This window comes from Perognathus longimembris, chromosome 13, assembly GCF_023159225.1.
Source record: "Perognathus longimembris pacificus isolate PPM17 chromosome 13, ASM2315922v1, whole genome shotgun sequence".
Classification (NCBI taxonomy): domain Eukaryota; kingdom Metazoa; phylum Chordata; class Mammalia; order Rodentia; family Heteromyidae; genus Perognathus; species Perognathus longimembris.
Genome location: NC_063173.1, coordinates 52993405 through 53007742, shown reverse-complemented (window position 1 = coordinate 53007742; position 14338 = coordinate 52993405). Strand labels below are relative to the sequence as shown.

At 37.3% G+C, this 14338-nt stretch overlaps 2 protein-coding genes across 2 annotated transcripts; both read left to right on the top strand.

Moving 5' to 3' along the window:
• The first annotated feature begins 2597 nt into the window (after window positions 1-2597).
• Window positions 2598-3545, top strand: LOC125361459 (olfactory receptor 5B2-like). The gene has a single exon (XM_048359946.1). It carries the CDS (start codon window positions 2601-2603, stop codon window positions 3543-3545), a length of 945 nt encoding a protein of 314 aa, XP_048215903.1. The 5' UTR covers window positions 2598-2600.
• Window positions 3546-11808: 8263 nt separating this feature from the next.
• LOC125361470 (olfactory receptor 5B17-like) lies at window positions 11809-12708 on the top strand. The gene has a single exon (XM_048359959.1). It carries the CDS (start codon window positions 11809-11811, stop codon window positions 12706-12708), a length of 900 nt encoding a protein of 299 aa, XP_048215916.1.
• Window positions 12709-14338: the final 1630 nt, after the last annotated feature.

Genomic DNA, 14338 nt, shown 5'->3' with positions numbered 1-14338 from the left:
GTGACCATTCTTTTTCACATGAATTTTGGCAGTAGGTCCTACCCAGACATCTCCCTGTTTTAAGATTTCATGTGAGCCTGGAGCATGTCTGAAAGAATGCCTCAAGGTCAAAATTATATCAAATCACTTTAAAATGATAACATATTAGATAACATATTGTTTTACTCAATAAGTAATACTTATTTCATAAATCTGCAAAGTAGGTGTAAGAGGTAATTGTATTGTGTTTATTTTATAACTGAAGAGGAGACTAATGATTTCTCCAAATACCTAGAAAAATCATGATAGGTTCAAGGTTTCAGTCCATATTAATAGATTTCCTTTTGCTTTATCCTTACCTTTTAAAATGTAGAACTGTTGAGCACAACTTGAGGGTGATTTCTCTATCAAGACTAATGCATTCACCTCTGGCTGATTTTTCTATTTCAAGCTCATGACTGAAAGTTTGTGGTTTCAAGGAGCAAGGTAAGTTTCTGTCTTTAACCTGTTCTCTTAGCAAAATTTATAATTCATGCAACAGCAATAAACAAGTTAGTTCTACTTACATGTGCTATGATTTATTATTCAGTGCCAACACTCTCTTTCTAAATCTGTGATGAATTTCAGGTATGATGTAAAAAAAAAATCCTTTGGTAGGGGGATGATGTGTACTACTTTAGAAACACAACCATGTTGTTACTATAAAATAATTATTTTAAAGCAATAATTTATGTGATGACCTGTCTGGTTAGGTAGTAATTTTGTCTTGTTCACTCGATGTTGGTTTATTGTTGGACATAAATAAAACACAACCCAGAGTGAAAGGAACCTTGTTGAAGTTACAAAAATAAGCAAAGGAAAATATCAAATTTTGAATTCCATTCTTATGCTTTCTCTATAAATGTGTCCTTATTTCTTCCACATCCATAGTTTTAATAGTAATATGACAAAAAAAAAAAACACAGTTGCAGATTTCATCCAAGCTGGATTTAAATCTCAACTCTTCCTCATCCCGGAAGTATAATTATAGAGTATCACATAACTTCGCAAATCCTCATTTCCTTTCCTGCTAACACACACACACACACACACACACACACACACACACACACACACATTAATCCCTTATCATTGGTTGTAGAGAAGAATATATGCTAAGATTGTTCATTTGTGTTGGGCTGAAAACATAATCTCTTCAATAAATTGGTTGGCTTATAAAGTGAAATGAAGTTGTCAAGATTAAAGAAGAAAATGGTAGAAAGTATGAGCCAGCATTTGATAGATACCGTCTTCAGTTTACAAAGTTAAATAAAAATGAGTAAGATACTGTTCCTGCTTAAGAACAAATTCTAATAATACTTTTAATTTTTTATTTCTACAAATAACACTTGAACATGTTCATGTGGTAGAATGCTATGCTTAAAAAACATTTACAAAAATGGATCCTACTACTAAAGAACATCTATAGGCTAAAGTCAAGTCACAAAGAATGAACTGTGAATCCTCAATCTCAGTAACTCAAATATTAGCAGATACTGAGGAGAGAGACACATCATATGTAAGAAATGGGAATCTCAGTTTTTTCAGTGTAGGGTAAAATCTAGAGATAAATTAAGAAAAAAATCTTAGCCCTCTGGGAGATTAATGGCTACAACCACTAAACCTGGGGGTGAGCAACAACAGAGAAAAGATCCTGGCAACCACAAAAATTCTCACTGGTCCTCCTGACTGAGAAAAACATTGTGAAGAGGAAGAATATAAGACTTCAAAATGCACCTGTAACTGAATTGAGGCAATGGGCAACAGACTATTCTTAAAGCAACATGAAGCCCACCTATCTGTCCATCATTCTGAATCAAAAATTGCAGCTGATTATAGCTGATAAGGTTTGCATAATCTCTGAGAATTTAAATGTCTTTTAATATGTTTTCAATCTTAATTCTCACCATAAAATCTTCTAGGATACATATCATTGCTCATTTCATTTTGTTGTTTGAGAACCTGGGGTTCAGCAGAGCTAGGTTAGGAATAATGACATATTTATGTAGTAGTAGGGATGATTGGCAGTTCTTTCCAGAGCCCAAGGCCTACATCAGATGCTGTGGCTGTCCATTCACCTTCCTGTCTCAGGTAGCCAACACATTTCCTGTTTAGATGCCACGCACTCGGTTACTTCCCTGTGAATCCCCAAACCCAGAGTGTGCAACAATTGACAAAATGAATAAAGACAAATTAAGTTAAAACAATTAACTCACATCTTATTATATCCATTTTCCTTGGGACATTCTCCACTTGGATCCTTTAATACTTGGGTAAACCTGAATAAAATAGTCATCCTCAACGGTTCACAATGGACATGAAGGTAACAGCAAATTACACTCACACTGCCATTGAGAAAACACTGGGTACCTAGATCAACCATACCAGTTATCATCATAAAGTTTAGTTCATGGTAGTTGTGGAGAAATGAAGTATGTATTATTACTCTAATAAAAGTGTGCCAGTGCTATTTAAACATTGCAATTACAGAGCAATATCTGTCCCACGGCACTTATTAACACCCTTGGTCTTTATGTCTGTTTGCTGTAGGACATACATATCCCAATTCCTAAGTAACATTGATGAAGAACAGGACAGAAGTAACAGAGTTCATCCTGCTGGGACTAACCAATGTCCCAGAATTACAAGTTCCTCTCTTCAGTGTGATCACACTCATCTTCCTCATCAATGTAGTTGGGAACCTGGGAATGGTCCTACTGATTGTCTTGGACTCCCGCCTCCACACCCCCATGTACTTCTTCCTCGGTAACCTCTCTCTGGTGGACTTCGGATATTCCTCAGCTGTCACTCCCACGGTCATGGCTGGACTCCTTGTGGGAGACAAAGTCATTTCATACAATGCTTGTGCTGCTCAAATGTTCTTTTTTGCAGCCTTTGCTACTGTGGAAAATTTCCTCTTGGCCTCCATGGCTTATGACCGTTTCGCAGCAGTCTGCAAACCACTACATTACACTACCACCATGACAACAGGTGTGTGTGCATGTCTGGTCATCGGCTGCTATGCCTGTGGTTTCCTGAATGCCTTCATCCATACTTGGGAAACATTCCGCCTTTCCTTCTGTGAGTCCAATGTGGTCCATCACTTTTTCTGTGATGTTCCAGCCGTCATGGCGCTGTCTTGCTCTGACAGACATGTGAATGAATTGGTTCTTGTTTATGTAGCCACATTCAATGTCTTTTTAGCTCTTCTAGTAATTTCAGTGTCCTACCTATTCATTCTTACTGCTATCCTAAAGATGCACTCAGCTACAGGATACCAAAAAGCATTTTCCACCTGCGCTTCCCACCTTACTGCGGTCTCCATCTTCTATGGCACGATTATCTTCATGTACTTGCAGCCCAGCTCCAATCACTCCATGGACACGGACAAAATTGCATCTGTGTTTTATACGATGGTCATCCCCATGCTGAACCCTCTGGTCTACAGCCTCAGAAACAAGGAGGTCAAGAGTGCATTTAAGAAGATTGTTTGGGAAGCAAAATTGGCATTGAGATGTCAATTTTAACATTGTGGAATGCAAGATAATTTAGGACTATGTCTCTCATGTCTTCTCCATTGACTGAGTACCATTTTGGTCCCACAATGAAACGTAGTTACTGAAGTCATACCTTTCCATCTTCAGAGCCCTGGTTGTTATCATTTGAGCAAGAAGATTGAGCTAAAGCAGAAGTTAATCGATTCCTGCAGGAAAAAACCTTATTAAGGATGTCCAATTAGGTCACTGATTCTCCATGTGTTCTCTCCATCCCACACCAAAAATACGGAAGCTATATGAAAACATACATGCAAAACAATAGCATAAGCCAGGCACTGGTGGCTCATACCTGTAATCATAGCTACTCAGGAGGCTGAGATCTGAGGTTGGTGGTTCATAGCCAGCCCAGGCAGAAAAGTTCCCATGAGACTCTTATCTCCAATAAACTACTCAAAAAAGATGGAAGTGGTTCTGTGCCTCAAGTGGTAGAGCACTAGCCTTGAGCACAAGGGGACTCAGGGGCAGCCCCCAGGCCCTGAGTTCAAGCCCCAGAACTGGTGAAAAAACAAACCAGTATAAATAATCCACAAACATATTCATAAATAAGTCCATGGGAGGATGAACTAATAAGCATGGGAAATTTTCTAGGAACTATTTTTTTTTATTTATCCAGGCACTGGTGGCTCACACCTGTAATCCAACCTACTCAGGAGGCTGAGGTATAAGATGCACAGTTTGAAACCAGGAAAGTTCTTGAGACTCTTACCTCCAGTTACCCATTAGAAAACCAAAAGTGGTGCTGTGGCTCAAAGTAGTAAAGTGCTAGCCTTGAGCAAAACAGCTCAGGGACAGCACCCAGGCACCAAGTTAAAGCTCCATGACTGACAAAAGTATAAAAAGTTACATTAAAAATTATCAAAACATTTAGTTGAAACATTAAAAAATTAGTTTGTGTCAAATATTATTTATTCAATTCTTTAACTCGTATTCTCTTAGTCCTAAATTATGTTCTTTCAAATTAAAATATTTGGTTTTTGGCAATACTGTTTTGTAAACTGAAGCCTATTCATCTTAGGCATAACACCCTCTACTCAAGACACACCTGCATACTTTTTATACTTTGGTTGTTTTTCACGAAGGGTTTCACCTTTTCTGTTAAGGCCTGGCCTAAGATCCCAGTCTTCCCACACTTAGCCTGTTAAGTAACTGGGAGACGGGCATGAGCCAATATGTCAAGTTTTAGTATCTGATAATTTTTGCACATTTACCTAAGATTAAGAAATATGCCATCACAAAAGAATTAACATTGCTATCCTGCCTGGCATTTTTTCTGATTTCTGTTATATTTATTTTTATTGGTGGATGTTAGTTGAGCATAGAAACAGGTTTCCTTATGATACTTCCACATGTGCATACAATGCACTTTGCTGTTATTTACCTCTCCTGCTGTATCTTACACCCTGTTTTGCTTCCCCTTTCCATCCCCTTTCCTAGTAGTATTCCATTTATTTTGTGATCTTGTTTTTCTTATTGCTTTCTTACACAGAATGTCCAGAAATGAGAAGAAACATGTGATCCATGTGGGATTGGCTTGTTTCACTTACTTTCATTATCTGCAGTTCCATTCATGTCCCACCACATAACATAATTTCATTTTTCTTAGTGGCTGAGTGAAAACACCATTTTCTATGTGGGCCACTCATTACTCATTGATGAGCACTTAAGCTGATTCTATAATGTAGCTAGTGTGACTGCTGCTGCCACAGACACAGATGGCCTCTGTAGTAAACTCACATTTTATTCTTTTGGCTATACATTCAGAAGTGGTGTGGCTGGCTCACATGAAGTTCTATTTCAAACTTTTGAGGAGACTCTATATTGATCTTCATAGTGTCTGTACTAAATTTTATTCCCAAACAGCTGTAGGTAAGAGTTCCTTTTCTCTGTACATCCTCACCAGCATTTGTTGGTCTTTGTTTTCTTGATGATAGCCATTTTGACTGGAGTGAGATGGAATCAAAATGTGCTTTAGGTTTGTATTTCCCCACAATTATTGCTTTCATTTTCTGAAGTTTCAGAACATTATTCAAAAATCCATACCTGTACGTATATGTTCAGCTTCCCCCCCCACCCCGTATATTTTTCCAGTTGTTGCAAAGTTTCAGGTTAAACTAAGATCTTCCACTCAATTAGAGGTGTGTGTGTGTGTGTGTGTGTGTGTGTGTGTGTGTGTGTGTGTGTGTGCGCCTGGGGGTTGAACTCAGGGCCTGGGCTCCATCCCTAAGCTTCTTTTGATCAAAGCTAGTGCTTTACTACTTGAGCCACAGTGTCACTTCTGGCTTTTACTGGAGATGATTTTTTATCAGCTTTTCTGCCCATACTGGCTTTGAACCATGGCCCTCAGGTCTCAGCCTCCTGATAAGCTACAATTAGAGGCATAAGTTGGCAGCACCAGGCTAGAGTTGATTTTTATACAGGCTAGGCAACAGGGAGATAGCTTCAGTCTTCTAGATGTGGATCTCCAGATTTCTCCTCAGCACTTGTTAAAGAGGCCAGCTGTTATCCTAATGTAATAAGTTTTGTGTGTCTTTTCAAAGGTAAGATAGCTCTCACCTGCTTGGGCTTATTTCCGGATTGTCTATCCCATTAGATTAACTGGCTGCTTTTGTAACAGCATAAGGCTGTTTTACTGCTGTGGCTCTATAGTATAGTTTGAGATCAGGTGTGGTAATACCTCTGGAATTTCTCCTTTTACTCAGAATTGCATTGCCCAATAAGGTCATTTGTGTGTCCAAGTGCATGTTAGCATTCCTTGTCCTATTTCTGCAAAGAACATTATTGAAACTTGGTAGCAATTGCATTGGACCTGTATATTGCTTCTGCTAATGTGTCTCTTTTAATAATTGTTGTTCTGTTGCTCCATAAAAATAGGAACTCCTTCTGTTTTCTAATGTCTTCAACTGTTTTGTCTTCCCTGTTTTACAGTTTTCATTCTACATGTCTTAAACAACATTGTTTAAATCTGGGTATATTGTTTATATAATCAACATGTATATGTTCAAATTATCCAAAGGAAAACAATATCAGGTTACAGAAAATTTATGTAAAATTAAAATGTTTTCCAAAATATTTATATATGACCTTCCCACTATTAAATCTTTACTGAGGTATAGTTCTGTACATTTCCATTTTTGCAAGTTCTCTCTCTTTTTTCTCCCTCTCTCTCAGTCTTCTCTTAAATAGATACCTGATTGTATCTTAAAATGTGTTAATTATTATAAACTTATTATATTTTCATTTATACTACAAATTGTTGCATACCTTTCTCTAGTTGCTACTTTTCTGCTGAGTTCTAGCAGAAAATATGAGTAATAATAGCAGTAATAAATATTAGTGAGTACTTGTTGAAATTAGTGTTACACTAAGTGCTCTACTTAGTACAATGATCTAGTCAAACTTTTCATTGACAATAGGAGAAATAAAATGTCAGCATGTCAAGGATACAGATGACAGAAATGAGCTTGGTCAAGTGACCTTGACCAAGACATTTGGAAGGAATCTTTATTAGTTAATTCTCCAGAGAAACACAACTGGCAGTCAGTGTACACAGAGATATGCAGAAAGAGATGTATTATTAGATATTGAGAAATGAGATGAAGAAGGAAGGGAAAGCCCAGGATCTGCAATTACGATCTGGAGCCCCAGGAACACTGGTAGTGAACCACCAGAATATTGGATAAAACATACCTTTTGTCCTACCATCAGAGAGATGAAGCATTGGGCATATTTTATTCAACTGCAGATTCTCATATAATAATACTGACTCCAGAAAGGTTAAATGACCTACACCTGGACTGAGCATTCTCTGCAGTAAAATCAGAGCCCTAAATCTTGGAAATGTGAACCCCATTTTTCTTTAGCTTTTTTAAATGACCGTGAATATGCATGTCTATTGACCATCATGTGGAAAATGTGTCATAGGAGGTGGATAGAGCCCAACACCCTCTCCCAAGGAGGATAACTCAGGATAGAATAGAAGCCTATCTCCCTACAGATCTGAATCAATGGTCCAAACAGAATCACCAGTGAGTGAATACATTCTATGTCCATCTCTCTGACACACGTCATATTTTTTTTCAGGTGGCTATAAAGAGAAGAAAAAAAAATAATGAAATTATTAGTCAACCTCACAATTTCAGGAACCCTGCAGTGAACTGTAACAAGTAACAGAATGCAAAGAACATAAATAAAATCATGAGAAAAAAGACTGAGATTGTTCTACAGATATCAGTAACATATTTGATGTAAATGAATTGCACTATTCATGAGGGTAATAACAACTTAATCAAATTAAGGAAGAGAAAGAATTTTCTGCAATTACTCCAAATGTTTTATGTTATAAAACATATTACATACGCACATATTAAACTCCAGTTAGGGGTATACTTGTATCCCTAAGTGGTTTAATAGTTTCTTCATCAGGAAATTGGGATGGAGAGAAATGATTGCTGTCTGTTGCCCAAGGGTGTTCCATGTTTATAACATTTTCCTCTCATTCCCAGTCAGTAAGCTCTGAAATTGTATCTTAACATTACCTTCACAAATCATTATTTGAAATAGATAAAGCTTTAACCACAGCACCTTTGGTCACCATTTATCAAACTGAGTACCAATACTTTCAGCACACACACATTTGTCTGATGGAGGATTTGAAGTGAGTTTCACACTCACTGTACAGGAAATACAGTGAGATAAATAGTGAACAGTTTTGTGGAGAAGGGATAACATTATACTGAGATCTGTAAAGGCACATCGTCATTTCCTCTCTATAGAAACAATTTTGTGAAGTTGCTTTACAGATACCTCTATCATATCTGTTTCACAAGAGAGGAAACTGAATTCACATGAAGTTAAATGATCTTGCAGTGTTTATCCTCTTTCACTAGCTTTGCATCTCATAGTTCATGAGAGAAATACATGAGGATTTCTTCAATGGTGGTGATTTCTGTTTTCAGAGTGATTTTCTCTTCTCTCCAGTAAACAAGGTAAGTTTCTGCATTCAAAGATTTACTTTTATTGAAAACATATAATCGAGGCAAGGCAATGAGAACATTTCACTATTAGCTTATGAACTTATATCTGTTTTTTCATTTTTTTCTGAAAAAACTGGGGTTTCTATGGATGTGGATCAGTGGTGGAATGTTCACTTGACTTGTGCTAAACCTTTGTTTTGATCTCTGGCACTGTAAGAGATAATTTTTTTTTTTTTTTTTTGGCCAGTCCTGGGGCTTGGACTCAGGGCCTGAGCACTGTCCCTGGCTTCTTTTGCTCAAGGCTAGCACTCTGCCACTTGAGCCACAGCGCCACTTCTGGCCGTTTTCTGTATATGTGGTGCTGGGGAATTGAACCCAGGGCCTCATGTATAGGAGGCAAGCACTCTTGCCACTAGGCCATATCCCCAGCCCCTGATAAATATTTGATGTTTGGGGCTGGGGCACTATAGTTCAGTGATGCATCAATTCACCCACATGCTTGAGATCCAAGATCCTATTTCCAATACTGAAAATACAAAAGCAAACATGTACATATATACACACACAGAGAAGCACATATACACATATGCACTCATGGAAGTGAATCAGGGACATGTGTCTAGTATGTAATGGAGAATAGATGTTAGCTAACAAAGAAGTACACAGGTATTTAGGAAATGGGGTAATGGCTTCATTAAGAGTGGAACAGAAACACAGAACAGATAATACTCTGACTCACTCGGGGGTAAATCCCTCCTGTTTACTTTGTATTGGCTTATCCTTGAAGAAATAGTTCACCAAAACAATGTTTCCAGTGATTCTGGAATACAATGAACATTCTAAACCATTCATCCATGCTCCTTACAATTTCTCCAACAGCCTAGGGTTCTTGTTATGTGCTCATCTAAAAGAAAATTATCTCCTTGCAGTGATAAAGTGAACAAATTTTGGGTAATTTACATATGGTTTTGAAACTTGAATTTTTACTAGGCACAGGATATGACAAAGTGACCTATTGCTTCAATTCATTTTTTTCTGACATAAAATGGACTTCGATATCAGAATTTATGAGTCTATATGAACACTTCTCTTATATTCTCTGAAATGTAGTCATTCTAATATCTGTTATATATCTATTCTGTCTGTCTACCCATCTGTATGCTTCTATCATCTATGATGAACTGGTTCAAAATCATTAAGTTCACACTGTTGCTTACTTCAAGAGATCTGCCATAGAAAATTTTGAACATGTGTTCTGGGCAAATTAATATTTTATTCTGCTTCTTTGTTGATCATATCCCAAACTACAAAGTTACTTAAATAATCAGTGTTGGCATCTCAGCATCAAAAATGTCTAACTTGAAACATAGGTAGACAATTATGTATTTACTATATACCCAGGATGGCAGTCTTAAGGCTGACTCCCAAAGATATTCACATTCTAATCGCTCAAATTAGGACTATTATGTCTTATATGTGAAAGTATCCAGCACTCAGTGTTTAAATTAAATATTTTTAGATGTGATTACCTAAATTAACCCACATAGGCCTTATGGAAATATATTAGTAGTCATAAAATAAAAATTATTTTTAAACAATTACAGAAGTACATTTTATAGAAGGGGTAAAGTATAAGTTGGCAAGTACAACTAATTTGAAGTCATGAGCATATCAAGTAACAAATGGAGGGACTAGGAGATGGTGACAACCATCAGATTAATATTGAGCCTATAACATCAACGACCCAACTTACAATGTTTTTTTAAAGAAACAAATTAAGCAAAAAGGGAAGTGGAGAGTGCTGAATTCAAAATCAAAACAGTTGACATTCAGAAGGGATAGGATAGAGTGAGCAATACTTCAGGATATAGTTGAACAACATAAAAAATAAGGCTACAAGATTATAAAGTATTCTCATACCTATACTAACAGAACCATTTTTCTATCCTACTAATAGTAATACAACTAGAATTCCATGATTATACTGATTACACACATTATGCCAATGATGTGCATTATGTCACTTAACTGGTTAAATATTTACTTGAGGTACATCTCAAAACCTTCATTAGCCTTTTTACTGAAATAAAATTCATAGTAATTAGATTAGTCCAACATCTTTCAACTAGTAAATAGTAGGTATTGTAAAGCAATGAAAATTCACATATTCTGCCCTAGATTTTATGTCTAATATTAAATTTCCTTTTCAGAATTGGATTCAACTGCTGAGCGTGACCTAAGAGCTACATTCAGAGAATGTTATCTATTATGAATTTATTTGTGAATTGTTTTAAAAGGCAACCTCAGAAGAGGTGCTGTGGCTCAAGTGGTAGAGCACTAACCTTGAGCAGAAGAGTTCAGGGATGGCACCCATGACCGCAGGGGTAAAAGAGAGAGAGAGATAGACAGAGAGAGAGACCAAATTGGGGCTGGGAATATGGCCTAGTGGTAGAGTGCTTGCCTCACATACATGCATACAGGAAGCCCTAGGTTTGATTCCTCAGCACCACATACATAGAAAAAGCTAGAAGTGGGGCTATGGCTCAAGAGGTAGAGTGCTAGCCTTGAGGATAAAGAAGCCAGGGACAGTGCTCAGGCCCAAGTCCCAAGCCCCAGGACTGACAAAAAAAGCCAACCTCATGTATAAAGCCTGCTAAAGAGGAGAAAATTATTAAATGTCAATTGAAGAAACCTAAAATCAATTAAAATTCATTAACAGTATTTAAGTTGGGTTTAAAGCTCAGATGGTTGCTAATGGTTATATAATCTTGAATGAATTATTCAATGATGTTACTCTATAAATAAGTGAGCATAGTAACTAATGAATCCAATCTGGTTGTTGAGATGCTCAAAAATATATATACCTATATTTCCTGACATGTCACAACTCTACACATGTCAGCTGTTAGACTGAAAAGTTCTGGCCTTAGAGGTGGTTTCCCTCCAGACATTTGGTCTCAGACAACTCATTATCCTCTTCTAGTACTTCATTTTACTCATAAACAAAACTAAGAGCTGGGTAAATTAATCTAGGATAACTAGTATTATTATTAATCACCATCATTAGATATGTAGATAGGTTGTTTTATAGATAACTTGCCCACTAAAGTGTTGTGGTCATTCTTCTTCTTTAGATCTGATGACTACTGAAAACAAATTAGTGTTATATATTTTTTAAGTTTGTTTGAAGTGATTTTTTATCATCTTATGTTTCTTATCTGTCTTTGCTACAAAGGCTTTTAAGATCTGAAATTCTGCCTATGGAGAATGGCACAGAGGTGAGTGAATTCATCCTCTTAGGACTCACCAATGACCCAGCATTACAGATTACTCTATTCATAATATTTACACTCATCTACCTCATCACCATGATTGGAAATGTAGGAATGATCATGGTCATCCTGCTGGACTCTCATCTCCACACCCCCATGTACTTTTTCCTCACTAACCTGTCTCTGGTCGACTTTTGTTCCTCCTCAACAGCCACTCCCAAGGTCATGGCTGGACTCCTGCTAGGAGACAAGGTCATGTCCTACAATGCTTGCGCTGCTCCGATGTTCTTCTTCGCAGCCTTTGCCATGATGGAATGTTACTTCTTAACCTCCATGGCCTATGACCGCTACACAGCAGTGTGTAAACCCCTCCATTATACTACCATCATGACAAAAAGTGCCTGCACTCGCCTAGCTATAGGCTGCTATGTTATTGGTATTCTGAATGCTTCTGTACAGACTGGGGACACTTTCTGCCTCTCTTTCTGTATGTCCAACGTGGTCCATCGCTTCTTCTATGACATTCCAGCGGTCATGACTCTAACTTGTTCTGATAAATACCCCAGTGATCTGGTTCTTATGCTGGTGATGAGCTTTAATGTCATTTTTGCCCTTCTGGTTATCTTGATTTCCTATGTATTCATCTTCACAACAATTTTAAAGATGCACTCAAGTGAGGGATACCAGAAGGCTTTGTCTACCTGCGCTTCACACCTTGTGGCAGTCTCCATCTTCTATGGAACAGTTATCATCATGTACATACAGCCCAGCTCCAGTCACTCCTTGGATTCTGACAAAATTATATCTGTGTTCTACACTGTGGTGATTCCCCACACTGAACCCCCTGGTTTACAGTCTGAAGAACACGGAAGTGAAGGGTGCATTTAAGAAGATTATTGAGAAGGCAAAACATTCTCTAGGCTCAATCTTTAAGGTATGTAGAATTCATAATAAACTGTATCATCTGGCTTAGATTGTTCTCAATGGAAGACGTAGAGTGCTTCACTTTAGTATTACTAGTCTAGTTAACAGACTATTCTAAGCATGCAAAAAATAAAGAAAATGACGACAATAATTATACCTGTGAGATTTTCTTGGCTTGTTTTGTTCAAATAATTATAGCAATTTAAGAAATTAGTGTTTCAATTGTCAGGGAGTAATTTGGCTTTGATCATGTGGTTCTATTTCCAACACACCGTCATATTAGAATAAATATGGAAAAATTGGGCTTACTTGAATCCATGTATACCATCTATTTCTCTCTGTCTCTGTCTCTCTGTCTCTCTCTCTGTGTGTGTGTGTGTGTGTGTGTGTGTGTGTGTGTGTGTGTGTGTGTGTGTGTGTGTGTGTGTTCCAGTCATAGGGCTTGAACTCAGGTCCTGGGCTCTGTCACTGAGCTGTTTTTTTGCTCTAGGCTAACACTCTACTCCTTGAGCCACAGCTCCACTTCTGACATTTTGGTAGTTTATTGGAGATAATAGTCCCATGGAGTTTCCTGATCATATTGGCCTCAAGCTGTGATCATCAGATCTTAGCTTCCTGAGTAGCCAGGGTTATAGGTGTGAGCCACTGGGCCCAGTTTATATTTTGTTTTTTAACCTACTATTGTTTTGTTTTCTTGCTTACAGCTGATTCTTTATGATTTGAGACAAGTTTGTGGTCCAGCATTTTGATAATTACCTGGGGATCTAGTCTCCTAGACTTTTCTGTCCTAGATGGCTTCAAAATAAGATCCTCCAGATTTTAGCCTCCTGAGTAGACATATTTATAGACAAACCATCATTGCCCAGTGAAGTTGTCAGTCTGAAAACTTTTTCCACTTAACATGGAACAAGCTTTCCTCTTTGAATGTCTCCAGGCTGTTTTGCTTCACCCTGGTAGCCAAAAATGAGTGCATATAACTGACGACCAACCAAAATGTCTCTCCCAATTCCAAAAGACCAACTTTACTTTTAAAAAAAAACTACAGTCTTCTATATTGACTTAATTTTTATTAATTTTACTCAATAAATGTTCCCTATCATCTCATGTCCACAAACTATTTAGTGAAAGAAATAAGAATGTGATTTCTTTGATTCAAGTTTATGGATGCATCACCTTTCTTAATTTTGCATTTGGTAGTTTTGCAACTTACACATTTCAAAACGGTATTGGGAAAGACAGATAAGAAAAACGATGTTGTTGTTGTTGTTTTTAACTTTGGACAAGAGTCCCAGGAAAACAGTTTGAAAATGGAGTTTTCTCCAGAGATCAAAAAACAAACAACAACAACTTGTGTCTTAAGAAGAGCTTTTTCCTACCTCCCAGAGTTAATTGGCTACATGAGGCAGTTAGCAAGATTTCAACATAACTAGCGTTGAACAATGTTTCTTATTGTCTTCTATAAATGAGAAGGTTTTTAAAAAAATTCTCTTTAGCTTGACTAGTCTAATGTTATATATATTAGGTACGTGTGAATGTAAAAAGAAATATGCTTTGCCTATCTCTAGAGGAGATAAGCATTTCTAGACAGGAGCTA

Coding starts and splice junctions, on each gene's coding strand:
- LOC125361459 (XM_048359946.1), top strand. CDS start 2,601: ATGAAGAACAGGACAGAAGTAACAGAGTTCATCCTGCTGGGACTAACC.
- LOC125361470 (XM_048359959.1), top strand. CDS start 11,809: ATGGAGAATGGCACAGAGGTGAGTGAATTCATCCTCTTAGGACTCACC.